The sequence below is a fragment of the Centruroides vittatus genome, unplaced genomic scaffold, assembly GCF_030686945.1.
Source record: "Centruroides vittatus isolate TY-2023 unplaced genomic scaffold, ASM3068694v2 scaffold_769, whole genome shotgun sequence".
NCBI lineage: Eukaryota > Metazoa > Arthropoda > Arachnida > Scorpiones > Buthidae > Centruroides > Centruroides vittatus.
This window is the reverse complement of record NW_027122717.1, coordinates 4,541,001-4,555,209: the sequence shown is the minus strand read 5'-3', so window position 1 is coordinate 4,555,209 and position 14,209 is coordinate 4,541,001. Positions and strand designations below refer to the sequence as shown.

General features: G+C 37.3%; 1 protein-coding gene across 2 annotated transcripts; it reads left to right on the top strand.

The window, feature by feature from the left end:
• Positions 1–4,748: 4,748 nt before the first annotated feature.
• Positions 4,749–9,617, top strand: LOC136989748 (vesicle-associated membrane protein/synaptobrevin-binding protein-like). 2 transcript variants are annotated; one of them, XM_067287999.1, is made up of 8 exons: positions 4,749–4,931; positions 4,991–5,143; positions 5,783–5,886; positions 5,951–6,022; positions 6,093–6,146; positions 9,195–9,281; positions 9,360–9,416; positions 9,493–9,617. In XM_067287999.1, exons 1-8 carry the CDS (start codon positions 4,880–4,882, stop codon positions 9,574–9,576), a joined length of 663 nt encoding a protein of 220 aa, XP_067144100.1. In that variant the 5' UTR covers positions 4,749–4,879; the 3' UTR covers positions 9,577–9,617. The 2 variants fall into 2 exon arrangements, with proteins under 2 accessions (XP_067144100.1, XP_067144101.1); XM_067288000.1 differs by lacking the exon at positions 4,991–5,143.
• Positions 9,618–14,209: the final 4,592 nt, after the last annotated feature.

The following is a 14,209-nucleotide window of genomic DNA, read 5'->3' as shown; positions in this document are numbered from 1 at the left end:
GGAAAAACTAAAAATGTAAGTGAGCATCGATGTCTGAAAACCATCATCGATGTTTTTTACCATCGATTGCCGACATCGATCACCGATGTTTCACCCATCGCACACCACTACTTTTATGTGTAACCACATGCTTACATTGAAATTGTTTGACTGTGTCCAGGAATTTTAATAACAAGCAATAATATACTATAATATTTTAAAATTGGGTATATAATGTCATTATTTAAATTCATAATTAGTTAAAGAACTGAAATTCGTAGTAGACTTACTTTAAGCAATCATCCGATTCCAATTCGTTTCTTCCTTTTAATTTGCATCTAAGAAATAAATCATCTTTCTTGTGTCCTAATTTCATTTTGGTACTTTTGTTCAAATGCCACATTATCTCCTAGAAAAGGTATTAAATTTTAAAGTATATTATTTAATAATAGAGAAACCGTGTTTCCCAATCGGTATGTTGAAAAGCTTAAAAAAATCTAAACAAATTAAGCATTTGTCAGGGATCCCTTGGTTTCTCTAATAATCTTGATGGTGGATATTGCCTTTATACGAGATGAAAAAGAATAATCCTCTTTGTGTTCGAAATTCTGGAGCCGCCATCATTTTCTTCCGTCGACAAAAAGAGGGATCTGGCATAACTTCGCGAATTAAAGAAGGAATAGACATGTTCACAACGTTTACAATTTTATGTTTAAAGTTCAAAAGAGAAGTCCGAAGTTATGCCTGATCCCTCTTTTTGTCAATTTTTTTTACTAGGAGACAGTTTTTCGTACTCAATATGGTTTACAACGAAAGCAACTTGGTGGTGAGAACGGAGCTCAACTCGTGGACATTATCAGTTTCCACGAGTTGAGCTCAAATTTTGAGATCGAACGCAATATTGCAAGCCACATAGAAGAGGCTTCGCTAACGCTCTGCTTCAATTAAGTTTTAAAAACGACTATATCGATTATTTATTAGAAATTTTTAAACTAAAATCACAGTTTCATAATCACAATAAAGACAATTGAATTCTTGCCTATTAATCTCTTTTTTCAGTTAATAATTTGTATTCCCAATCCCTGGTTTATTTGAAATTTATTTCGAATGTTAGATTCTCTTGACATTACTAGGAACATTGATAGGACTGAAAAGGAGTCTCACTGTTGTCCTGTTGCTTATTACTCTGGTCAACTTCACTATCAACCAAAAAAGGAATAATAGGCAAGAATTCAATTGACTTTTTTTGTGATAATTAAACTGTGATTCTTGTATTTAATTTAAAGATTTCAAATAAATACTCCCTATAATGAGTTTTTAAACTTTATTATTGTGTTCGAGTATAGCAAAGAGAATGATTTGGTGTCTTAATTAGAGCAAAGAAAGAGTGATTGGGAAACACTGGCTTAAAATTACATAAATTTCAAAATACCTCAACATTAATCGTCTCTGTTTCACACGGATAATTTTGGCAATAGAGAGTCTTCCGAAATCTTTAAAAATATCGAAACAATATAAACATTTTGAAGTTATAAGCAATAAATACCACGTAATCTACTTACTTGTTGTTATTGCATATAGTCACCGCCGGAAATTCTAGAATTCCCGTATTTTCCACTTTAACTTCGACCGAAGTGGGATAAGAGAAGAACATCGAAAAGTAAATGGTAGCGTGGTAAGTAAACCCCATTAAGCAACAAGTAAACGTAATAAACCATAAGAGCCTTAAAATCCACGATTTGGCTCGGGCAATTTGATTAATTCCATTAATTGAGGAATGAGCCAGAATGTGTCTTGTATACTGCAATATAGTTTTGTGTTTTTCTCTGTTTGGTTCTCTGTTTGGGTAATGGAGTCTACATTTCGGCGGTTCTCGTTGCCACGCCATTTTCTTTCCAACATTTCTATCAGAAGTCCAAACATGAGCACGTATTGCCATTTCGATCTTGCAATTCCTTACGCTCTGCGTTGATGCAATTGTTCATCGGGAGCTAAGTCGATCGATAACTTATTCAAGGTTTCTTTTCATTTTACATTAGTTAATCAAGAAGTTCTTTCAAATGGCACGCAAAGAGCTAATTTAGTTATTTGCACAAAACCTTTTGGAAATGTTTATAAAAGAACTATTTTAAACAAAGATTTTCGCTTTGCATTAACCGATAGACTCCATTATGTAATTTGAATTCTTAGAGAACAAACTGGAATGACCTTAAATATATATATATATTTAAAAGTAGTTTTTAAACAGAAATCTATCTACATTATGTATCGTAATATCGTTACATAATATATTTGTGTGGACCGAAGTCAGTTAACTACGCAGTTCCAGGTACGCTCGTGAATACATTTGTATTTATAGGTGTCAATTCTCTCTTTACACTGGTTAGCTGATTTTTCGACACCTTATTGAAAATGCAGCTATAATAATATATTATAGCCATGCTTAACTATGAATATCACTTTACAGTTAAGTATGGCGTGTAGCTGCATTTTTAATAGGATGTTGAAAATGACGTTTATAAGTTTTTCCAATATCTTACCTAACTGATCGGTACTTAATAGTACCGTAGAGTTTGTAAATAATACTTTACCATGAATACAAGTTTAAAATGTAAGAAACAAAGTAACAATTGTTCTAATATAATTTATTTACAACATAAGTTAAATAGTTTAAACATATAATTTCTAATCAATGTTCTATACATAGTATTGTCTACTTCGTAATGAACATGGAACTGTTTTCCCCACGTATGTAGATCGGTTCCACTCTTGTGAGAACCCAAACGAAGTCAGAAATCGCAAAAATGCAGAATTCTATTGTAAAAAAATAACGTTAAATTATATGAGAGAGAGAGAGAGAGAGAGAGAGAGAGAGAGAAAAAAAACTCTTGATCAAAACAACGTGACGAAAAATGTAAACAACGAGTCTCGGGACTATGCCAACGCGTGTTAAACGACCTGTTAATGTTCAACCCAAAGGTAGAGACGGCCGGATGGCCGAGCGGTCAAGGTGGCAGCCTACCGCTCTGGGGACCCGGGATCGAATCCGAACGGGTCGAATAATCCCCAGGAATTTTTTGGGGGGTGGTCCGTTCGAATATGTCGGGCCCCGTCCCTCACCACCCGGTCGTCCCATTGTGGGCCTGGCCGAACCCATAATGGGCCTTCTATAAGAGGCCCTCTTAGTGCCCACAGGGCAGAAAGAGTTAAAAAAAAAAGAAAACCCAAAGGTAGAACTCTGACACACGCGCTCATAAATAGGTATAAGTTAGACACAAGTACTCAAAAAAAAAATTCAACTTAGGAAAACAATTTCAGAAAAGGGGAAAAATTGGAAGGATAGAAAAATATCGCGTGATCGTTAGAATTCCAAAATGACATCAATTATAAACGGATTAAATTATGAGTGCAGGTGTTGTGGTTCTATCAACAATCTCCGAGCATAGTCGACAAAGGGTGTCAAATAGACACCTCGAATCGGACCTCTCCCGCGACCCGACATGGTCTCGTTTTGCGCTTGAAAACAAAGGGGAGACCAATCGGGAAGCGAGGGAAGGGACGAGGGACCAATCCGAAAGGTGGATAATACACGAGAAAAATGTATAAAAACTGGGACTTCAAGGTCGAACAGGAGTCTCTTCGAAATTAAGAACTGTCTCCTATGGATTAATCCGACGGTGTGTATAGTGCCATCGCCCGGAACATCTCAGTGTATCTCCGCTCGTCCCCATCGCTCGAGACATCTCTGGGTATCTCCGATCGTCCCCATCGCCCAACGGCCCTTCTCGTCCGCCCGGGACTAGATTACAATCAACCGACCGAACTCTCACGTTTCGGAAGATCGCCGAGATTTGGGATAGTCTACTCGATGTAAGCATGAATTCGTCCAAATAAGCGGTTTTTCGCATGTAGACACTTGTTTTCATTTGCCTCCTTCGCAACCGCCCACATGCACAGGTTCCCTTAGGCTCATTCTGACGCGGGATTAATTGTAACCCCCTTGAAAGTCGGCAAATCTTACACTCTTATTCTAAGCGAAAGTATAGTTTTCTTCCAAAAAATTTGAATTATGAACCAATATACATATCTATTAATCCTCTCTGTTCCATTTTATATTTAATTATAAGTATCGATGCCCAAATTATAGGATCTTTTGCTTCCTACCAATTTATTTGAAACGTTGTTAGAAAGTTAAAATGCGTTTTCGTCAATTTACTAAACAGGTTACTAAAGAGACAGTAAAGGCGCCAGGCTGCATTCTGGAAGACCCTGAATCGAATCCAGGAAATTTTTATAGGCAGTCGAGTCCAGTCTTTACCATCAGCCGTTCTGAAGGAACCGGGTTTGAATCTCGGACAAAACTATATACGCCAGGCTCTTTACTGTCACCCGATTGCTCCTATTGGCTCGACGTGATAATGTAAAAGGGCCTTCCTATGGCATTGCCTACACAAGACTTTGAAAAGGCCTTTGTATTTTTTTTCATAATATCAGAATAAAGAAGTAATGTCACATAAGGGTAGCATAATTTAGTGTTTTTCTCCCGAAAATAACGGACACAAATTTGTACACATAATTTGTGTGTTGTGTGGATTCACACAACACACAAATGGACACATAATTGTACACAAATTTATCAAAAATTATTTGCGAGTGATTTTTCCTTTCGTGAGAAAAAGAATTTTATATTATGAAAATACTTGTGACAATATTGATTTATGGAATTGTTTTAAGTATTCTTGGCAGTCTCAGACGTGATTGTTTCAGTCTCTGCTAACAATTGCTTTTCTTTCCCAAGTATATTACAACAGAATTATGTTATTTTAACATTTTTCTCCGTATATAAGATAGATCATTATAATATATATTGTATTGATGAGATAGATCATTCAAAACAGCAATGGCTAAACAAGATTTATTAATAGATCCACCTAACGAAATCGAATTCACGGGTAAGCATGGAGTAGAATAACTTTTCAAATCAACAAATGGCCGTAAATTTGTTTTTCAGGTCCTTTCGACGAAGTTTCGATATCTGAATTAATTCTCACCAACGTAACTAAGAAAAGAATTCACTTTAAAATAAAGACTAATCAACCCAATAAATACTCCATTCGTCCTCCGAAAGGAACAATAGCTCCCGATGAAATAATCATCATCTTAAGTAGGACATGTTTTATTGATATTTTTATAAAAGCAGAATTTTGTGTCAATCTTTGATATACGGATTTAACAAATCGCACTTTATCTTAATCGATTTTCAGTTGCGAATTTCTGTAAAAAATTGCTTTAAAAATTTTCGCTCTATTCATTTGTTAAGAGTCAACTGCGTAACAACGACTTACTTCACGTGATGCGATTGGCTGCGTTCAATCGAATATCTCTTCCACCAATCGTGATACAGTTAATATCTTGACATTTACGTCTTCTTGGCACCATTCTTAGTTTAAAACCAATGACAATAAGAACATATATTATTTTAATGCACTAACATTTTAACTTTTAATTAAAAATTAAAATTTGGTCTTTTTCTACGCCATAATGGCGAGACCGGATGTTGAGAGATAAGGCCCGTTATATCCCTTCGACCCACCCATGAATATTTTTGACTTAACCAATACTCAAAACTGTTATCCATAATGCGGTAGGCGAGTACCAGCCTTAACTAGCAGTGTCTGTTCTATTTGAGGGATGTGACCGAAAACTTACAACAAAAACTGTGTTTAGATCTTTGTTTTCTAATAAATAAGTGTTCTGTTAAATCCCTTACATTAGGATATAAAGAACTTTATATCATTTGCAGTTTCTCTTCTTCCGAATAAGTATAACCCCAAAGAGAAACGAAGACATAAAATAATGGTTCAGTACATGGATGCTCCACTTCACGAAGCTACTCCACTTGAATCTGTAAGATTCAAAGTAAAAGAATGTATCACAGTTGACAATAAATTAAATATTTCTCTAATTTCAGTGGGAAAATGCTTGTGTTAATGATATTACGGAAAGAAAATTGAAATGCGTATTTCACGACGATGTCGATCAGGTAAACTATCCACAATATCCAAAAATAAATCACATAGTTATGAGTTTTCAATTTTATAATGCAATTTTAGATTTCATTCTCGGATCTCTCTCTCGCTTCGACGCTTCATCAATTGTCCTTTCACGTAAATATCTTTGGTATAACCTTTGATAAAAGCATAAAATATGTGATGAATAGCAGCTAAAAACTCTAGACATTAGGTAAAAGCTTAAGGTCTGGTGCTTTTAGTCTTGGTCACGCACAAATATATTATTCTTGATCTTGTTCTTGGCTTGTACTTGGACTCTAGTGTAAAATCCTAGATCTTGTATAATTATTTGAATTATACGAGTATTGGTTTTACATTTTATTAACTTAACGTTACTGGTTATTAAAATGTAACGTTGGAAAAGGCGCGCCATATTTTATCGAAATTTGCAGACTGGATAAGTCGTTTCAGGGTGTAAAAGTGATTAAAAGCGCAGACATATAGTGTGTGTTAGATTCCCTGGGTTCTACAAAATGCAGCAACTGTAAAGGGCAGGCAGGTTCCCAGAACTTCATTGAATGGCAATTCACGCCTTTAAGAGTATTGTACGTAGGCTGTTTTTTCAAGCTCCGATGGTCCATAAAAAAAGACAAGTGTAAATAACAAAATGAATTTATTACCAAAAGTTACGTACGAACTTGCTTACTTTTCGACATTATCACCGTGAAGATTGAGGCATTTGTCATATTTGTGGTCGAGCTTTTCCATCCCTTGTCATAGAATTTTGCCGCCAATGACTTGAGAAGGGCCTTAACGTTGTTTTAAAGATCGTCATTAGTTTCGAACCTCTGCCCTCCTAGCCACTTTTCCTGTTCAAGAAAGAGGTAGAAGGCGCTCGGCGCTAAATCGGGGCTATACACTGGATGTTTAAAGGACTTCCGCTAACCTTAATACTTTTCAATGTATGAAGACTTCCACCTCTTTCCTGAACTGAAAACGTGGCTAGCAGACCAGAGATTAATGACGATCTTCAAAACAACGTTGTTAAGGCCATCTCAATTCACTGGCGGCAACATTCTATGTCAAGGGAATGGATAAGCTCGTCCACAGATAGACAAATGCCTCAATCTTCATGGTAATTATGTCGAAAAGTAACCATCTTTGTTCCTAACTTTTGGTAGTAAATTCATTCTGTTATTTTGTTTTATGGACCATCTGAGCTTGAAAAAAACTCGTAGTTTATTCTTACGAACCAAACCGGCCCCGGCGAAGAAGACGAGACCAATACGTACTGTACATACAGCTTTCGGACTTTGAAAGAATATAGAGAGGAGAACATCCGGGACATCGGCGTTCGTGTTAGAATAAGTGCAAACATAGGCATCGTATGGCATCGGTGAGTAAGAAGAGGGTCGAACCCGTCAACATGATAGATCTGGAGCTCCCTAACGCACAAACAAATGGAGAGCAAACATATCCTGCTCATGACTGATAAACCGAGCAGCCACATCACGGATTCTTGCCAAACTGTGGGGGTTTACACACATCAACAAGTAGTTCATACACATTGTCAGACGTTATTTGCAACAGTGGACCTTTTCGCTCGCCACCAGAAATGGTCCTACATACAGGCGAAAAAGGTAACACCTAGACCCAGCGCCGGATTAAGCCTCTAGCGGGCCCTAGACAAAATTTAAATTGGGGCCCCATTTAAATAAGTTGCTTCTAAACAAATCTTATATAATGTGACATTAGCGTAGCTAGCATGGGTGACACCGGGTGCGGATATCGTGGTGTCACCCTTTTTTAACTCTTTTATAAAACACTATTCAATTGTAATATCCTCACACTCGAGCAACTTGAACGCTATATCGAATATGCGATGTCGCGACGTATGAGTTTAGATTTAGAAACCAAATCATATATCAGGAATATTCCTAGATGGTGCGAGAGATCTCGTAGCGTACATTACTTCTGATGCACAGGTTGCTGTTGACCTTTTTTTTTTTCTTTTAGGAAATGGCTAGTCGAGCGGAGCTTAGCAGGAATTCTTAAATACAGCCTTTTCTGTCCTATCGAATTTCTTGAATAATTTTAACTCGTTTTGAAACAGAGAAATCTTCTGCACTGAAGCCGGGCCCCTCCAAATTACGGGCCCTAGACATTTGTCTACTTTGCCTATTCGATAATCCGGCCCTGCCTAGACCCTTGCGTTTTCAGAGGCATCGCAAATATTTTAGTATTTAAATTAACAAATTGATAATTATTGAAAATAAAATTTGGTTTTTACTATTTGTTTCTATATTTAAAATGTTCATATTATTGTAGACTAAGTAAATCTACCCTTTGAGTCTTTTAATAGACTCAAAAGTAAATTTTGACTAAGGTCTCGCAAATCCCAGGGTCACCTTTGCTCGCTTCTCATTGCTTCAGCTACTTTTTTTTTTTTTTTTTTTTTTTTTTAACTCTTTCCGCCCTGTGGGCACTAAGAGGGCCTCTTTTAGTAGGCCCATTATGGGTTCGGCCAGGCCCACAATGGGGCGACCGGATGGTGAGGGACGGGGCCCGACATATCCGAACGGACCACCCCCCGAAAAATTCCTGGGGATTATTCGACCCGTTCGGATTCGATCCCGGGTCCCCCAGAGCGGTAGGCTGCTACCTTCACCGCTCGGCCATCCGGCCGTCTTGCTTCAGCTACTGTTAACCCTCGATCACAGGTATCTATAATTGTAATGGTGTTAAGAATGTCGCCAATGGCAGGATGACTAGCATCGCATCCCGGTTCAATTAACTCCGCCATGATGAACAGATTCGTGTAAGGGTCATCGCGGCGGGAAGTCCCTGGAGACATGTACTTTACAGCTCTATTCTAATTCAACTCCAGATGATGTGCTAGCGGGATGCCATTGGGTTCTACTTCCGTTTCCATTTCATATGCATTTCTGGTACCGTGACCGGCCACCGTACATCACAGAGACTTGGAACATGATACTAGAGAATTTCTGCAAAGATTATTTGCAGATATCATAAGTAATCTGCCGTAAAAATATCCTTTTACATCTCGCGTCTTTTATGGTGTAGGTTTAATGACTAGTATTTAATAGCGATTCCAGGAATCCACATTTGCCCAGAGCCTTGTACAGTACAAGCTTCTGCTACTGCTTTCAATAATATCAATAGGTTAAGTATGCATAATTTCAGACTATCAGCTTTCCACATTTAGAAGTATTGTGCGGACAAACTTTAGAAACAGAAATCTCTCCGTGTAGACCACCACAAAATAAAGAGGTAAACTCGATTTTCTAACAAACAAAATTAAAACTGAATTGTAGTACTGTCTATATCTTTTGTTACTGTCCTTGGCAGCACAAATATAAACATTTTAATAAGAGTTACAGTGGAAGTATAATGACTCCAGATCAGGTAAAAATTTGTATATTTAAATAAAAAAGTCAATGAATACTTTTAGAATTTCAATTTTCTTTTATTTGGATTTTAGGAACAGGAAAACAGCAACTTCTTGTGGAAATTTTGCTTTGGTTTGTTTATTTTGTACTTGTTGAATGAAAGCTTAAAAAATTGACAAAGTATTTAAAATAAATTCCTATATAAACTAAGGTACAGTAGAAAAATTTTGTGAATATCTTCCATTTAAATCACACTGCTATTTTCTTAAATTTCGTTTAATTTCTCATGTCTCTTACAATTATACCGTCTTGTAACAAGAATTACAATTAAGGCTGTAACCTCTTTGGTTATATACGAAATCTCCAGTAGATGAGATAAAAATTTAATGCTATTTTCATGGAAAAATCCAAAAATTCTTGGAAACGGAAGTAGATAGAACCAAACAAGTTTTTGCGTTAGAATCCTATTTAATTCTTCTATTTACACACGGCTCAAAATTTTAAAAATCGAATTCGTTAATATTCTATGAATTTTTAAAGTCGCAGAAAATTCGTAGAGTATTAACGAATTCGATTTTCAAAATTTCGAACCTTATGCAAATAACGCAAAAAGAATTCTAACGCAAAAAGGTTTGGTTTTAACAGGGTGACAATAATTAACCCGTACAAAGTTTGTAGCAATGCTGCACCTGAACTTTTTTACTGTCACCAATTTACATAATATTGTTTAATTCTCCATGATTTCCTGCCCGTGTAGATATACTTTCGATGTAATAAGGGTTAGTTCTTTATTTTTTTAATGGTGTCGAACAAATGTTGTGCAATTTTGGAGCTATTCCGGCAAGGAAAGCATCAATGTGAAATTGTTCGTCTGCTCGGTGTTCCAAAAATGACAGTCTCAGATGCAGTTCGGCGATTCAAGGAGCTTGGCCACAATGGTGACCGTCCCGGACGTGGAAGAAAGCGCACTGTCAACACGTCTAGGAACCGCAAGATCATCACAAAGTGAGTTGACTGACATGCGAAGGTCTCCATGAGAAAAATTGCTCGTGAGATCAGAATCAATCGCAAATCGGTGCGGTTAATGGCGAAAAAGGAACTCGTACTCAAGCCCTACAAGTTCCAAAAGATTCAGCTCCTCACCGATGAAAACAAGTGCGTGAGACTCCAAAGATCCCGTTAACTCAAGCGTCGGGCCGCAGGTCGACAATGGGAGTGCATTCTCTTCACAGACGAGAAGCTTTTCTCCGTACAACCATCAAAACGACAGGAACTGGTCCGCGGGGGCTCCTGGACGCTCAGCCGTCATCGAACATCACAAAATCCAATGTCAGTCATGGTTTGGGGCGGAATTTGTGCGAGCGGCAAGACACCCCTTGTTTTCGTCGATCAAGGGGCCAAAATCAATCAAGATGTGTACCACCATGACATTCTCGAGGCTGTGGTACTTCTGTGGGCTCAGCAGCATTTTGGCAGTGCGAAATGGACGTTTCAGCAGGACTCGGCGCCGACACACAGGGCGAAGAAGACTCAGGAGTGTGCAAGGCTCATTTTCCCGATTTCATCTCGTCTGCGGAATGGCCACCGTACTCGCCGAATCTGAACCCAATGGACTACAGTGTGTGGTCCATTTTGGAGGCCAGGGTCTGTTCTAAGCGCCATGAAAGTTTGGAGTCGCTGAAGCAATCTTTGCGCTGAGAGTGAGACAAACTGTCTCCAGAAGAGCGCGGCCCATCGCTGAGAATTTCAAAACGCGTTTGGGGCTCTGCATCAAAGCAAAAGTAGGCCACTTTAAAACTGGCTGAATATCCGATTAATACGTAAAGTATTGTCACTGTTATATGCTGTTGTTTTGCTAATTTTCATTTCTTTAATAAATTTATGATACAAAAAACTTGTACGGGTTAATTATTGTCACCCTGTATTTACTTCCGTTCTCAAGAATTTTTGGAATGATTTTTCCTCAGAAAGAGCATTAAATTTTTAACGACATCTGCGGAAAATCGCGTGCATAACCAAAGAAATTACAATCAGCCTTAATAGTCGTTTTGTTTTTATTTTTATTATTTTATTTCAAGTTGGAATCTTGTAAGGTTGCCGAAATGGGGGGAGTTTTTATTCCAACCGTCGGGATGGCTAAGGGCTATACGTATGTGGGTGGCGGTTTTCAGGAGGCAGAAAAGACATGCGTTTCACAAAGAAACCGTTTATTTTTGTCGAAAAATGTTTACATATAATTGACAAGGTCCTTAAAAGCACCGTCCAGTTCGTTAGATGTCTTCAAGGGTTTTCTTTCGTCCTGGCGATGGCGGATCCCGGGGTGGCGGCATATTACAGTTCGGCACTGATAAGTAACACAAGATAGTGGCGAGCAGAAGCACGGAGCGAAGAGGGCGACGATTCCTAAAGGATCTGTTATGTTATGGAGGAAGTCTCCCTTTCTTGCAGTCGGAGTTTTTATTAGTTTTTCAGCTTAACTTGGCGCTAATTGGGCAGATATTTCTTCTGCGCTTCCTAATTGGTCTCCCGCCTGTCTCCAGGTGTAAATGGAGCTCCGTGTAGGTCGCGGAAAAGGTCGACAAGAGAAGGTTTATCCGACACCGTTTTTTAGACTATGATCGCGTTTAATCGTTGACTATGACACCTACGCTCATTTTGATATTTTTTTCTTTCTAGTTTCGTTTTGCTTTCTAAACTGCGTCTTAAATTTTTAATATTTTTCTTTCTAAATTTTCTTTCCCTAAAATTTTGTTTTTCCCGTTACTCTTTATGAGCGTCGACGTCAAAGTCCGGTGTCGTCGACTCGACACTTATAAAAGTTATAATCTTGGGGTTTAACTTAACAAGTTTGTACATATCCATTTTTTTGGGGGGGGCTATTTCCGGGCCTCACAATCTGCCGCCTGACGGCTCGTTCACATTAGTCAAGTTACTTGAATTCAAGCGACTTCCTGAGTCAAGTAACTTGAAACCACTTGATCAATAATTTACTTGACTGGAAATATCCTTTCAAGTTTCAATTACAGCTCGCTGTTTCAACTTTTTACTTGCCTTGAATAACAACTTGCATAATGTGAACTATTTCCATTTAATGCTAGTTGAAGACAGCTGCGTTTTGATTTTGTATTGTTATTGCCTTAGCGACAAGACATGAATGGTAAGAATAAAGATAAGTGAAGTAATGAAAAGAGAAGCAAATTTCTCGAAATTTACTTATCTATATGATGTTTTATGGAACTATCTTTCGTCGACAATTTCTAATTCCAATTCGTCATACTTTCGCTCTAATACCAATACCAAAAAGAATGATGTGATTCAGGTTGCCTGGAAAAGTCTATTCAATATGAATAAATATGTATATTGTAGTATTAAATAACGCTACAAATACAGATGTTGTTTTTTATAAATTCATTATTTTGAATAGATTATGAATGTCTGTACATCATCAAATTGATGTATAGACATTCGTAAGTAATTTTTGTATGCTTCTCTATCTTCTGAAGCCACTTCTTTTAACGGAGTCGCAAAGGCACCGAGGCGATTTCTTCTGCTATTCCACTTTCTCGCCCATATTGACTGTTTCCTATTACCGTAATTTTCCAAGATTTTCAATAATTCGTTCGCAATTTCAGTCGCTATTACGGAGCATGCACTAACTCATTTGACGCCATTTTAAATATATACTTGATACTTGCTTATAGTATAAATACAAACTTGAATTCAAGTAACTCGACTAATGTGAACGAGGCTTTAAGAGATGATAAATGTCGTTTTTAATCTTACAAAGACTATGTGAACCCATAGCGGTTCACATAGTCTTTATAAGATTTTCCAGCCAGAAAACGGTTACATAAAGGTATTTTAAATAGAGAAAAAGAAGCTCTATAAGTTATCAAGTTATCCCAGAGAATCTCCAGTTAAAAAAGGGCCTTTTAATGCCCACAGGGCAAAAAGTTAAAAAAAGAACCTTCTCCAAATAAAGCAGAAAAATAATCAAAGGAGGAGCTAGAAAGTAGCTTTATCATTTACATTAAATAAAAGAACGCAAAACTGCAAAACGGAACTATTACAATTACAGAATGAATACCAGCAGATGCCGAGGCAGAAAAGATCCGCCGTGAAAGACCTGGGATTGATCCCCAGACATTTTTTTTTTTTTTTATGGTTGATCTCATCTGGACATGTTGGATTCTGTTCCCGTTGTAATCTGGACCCAATTCCATGATTAGATTTAAGAAAGACTCTTTTAGTGACTACAAAATGAAATTTTAAAAAATTTATATAAACTTCAATACAATAGTTACAGTAATTCTCTCTAGTAAAGAGAATTTTTTTCGTATCCATTATGGCTTTGGCTGAGTCTACAATGGGAACAGCTGGGTGATGCGAAACAAGTGTATTCGAGCCAAATTACTTATGAAAATTATAGATGCTATTTTGCCTCTCTAAGAAATTTGAGTTGGAGTCGGGACGGACTCGAATCCGTGTTCTTCGAGAGGCAATGAATGAGGCAAATAAGAATACCCAAAGCGGCATTCTGTTGCCTTTACGTTTTCTACAACACTAAAATGAAATATTTTATTGTAATTCACACAGCGTTTAAATGTGACCGCGAATCTGGTTTATACACTAAACAATCACTAAATCTTTAATTTTACGTCATTTCGATTGTTTTCGTGTTTTAGACCAATTAACCAATGACTAAATTTATCCAAAGCGAAACTTTTACTATTTAGTGTACTATAAATCGTAAAACACTCAAATTTTCTAAACCCTGTGTGTTTACGGTGCTAAGAAAAATCGAGTAAA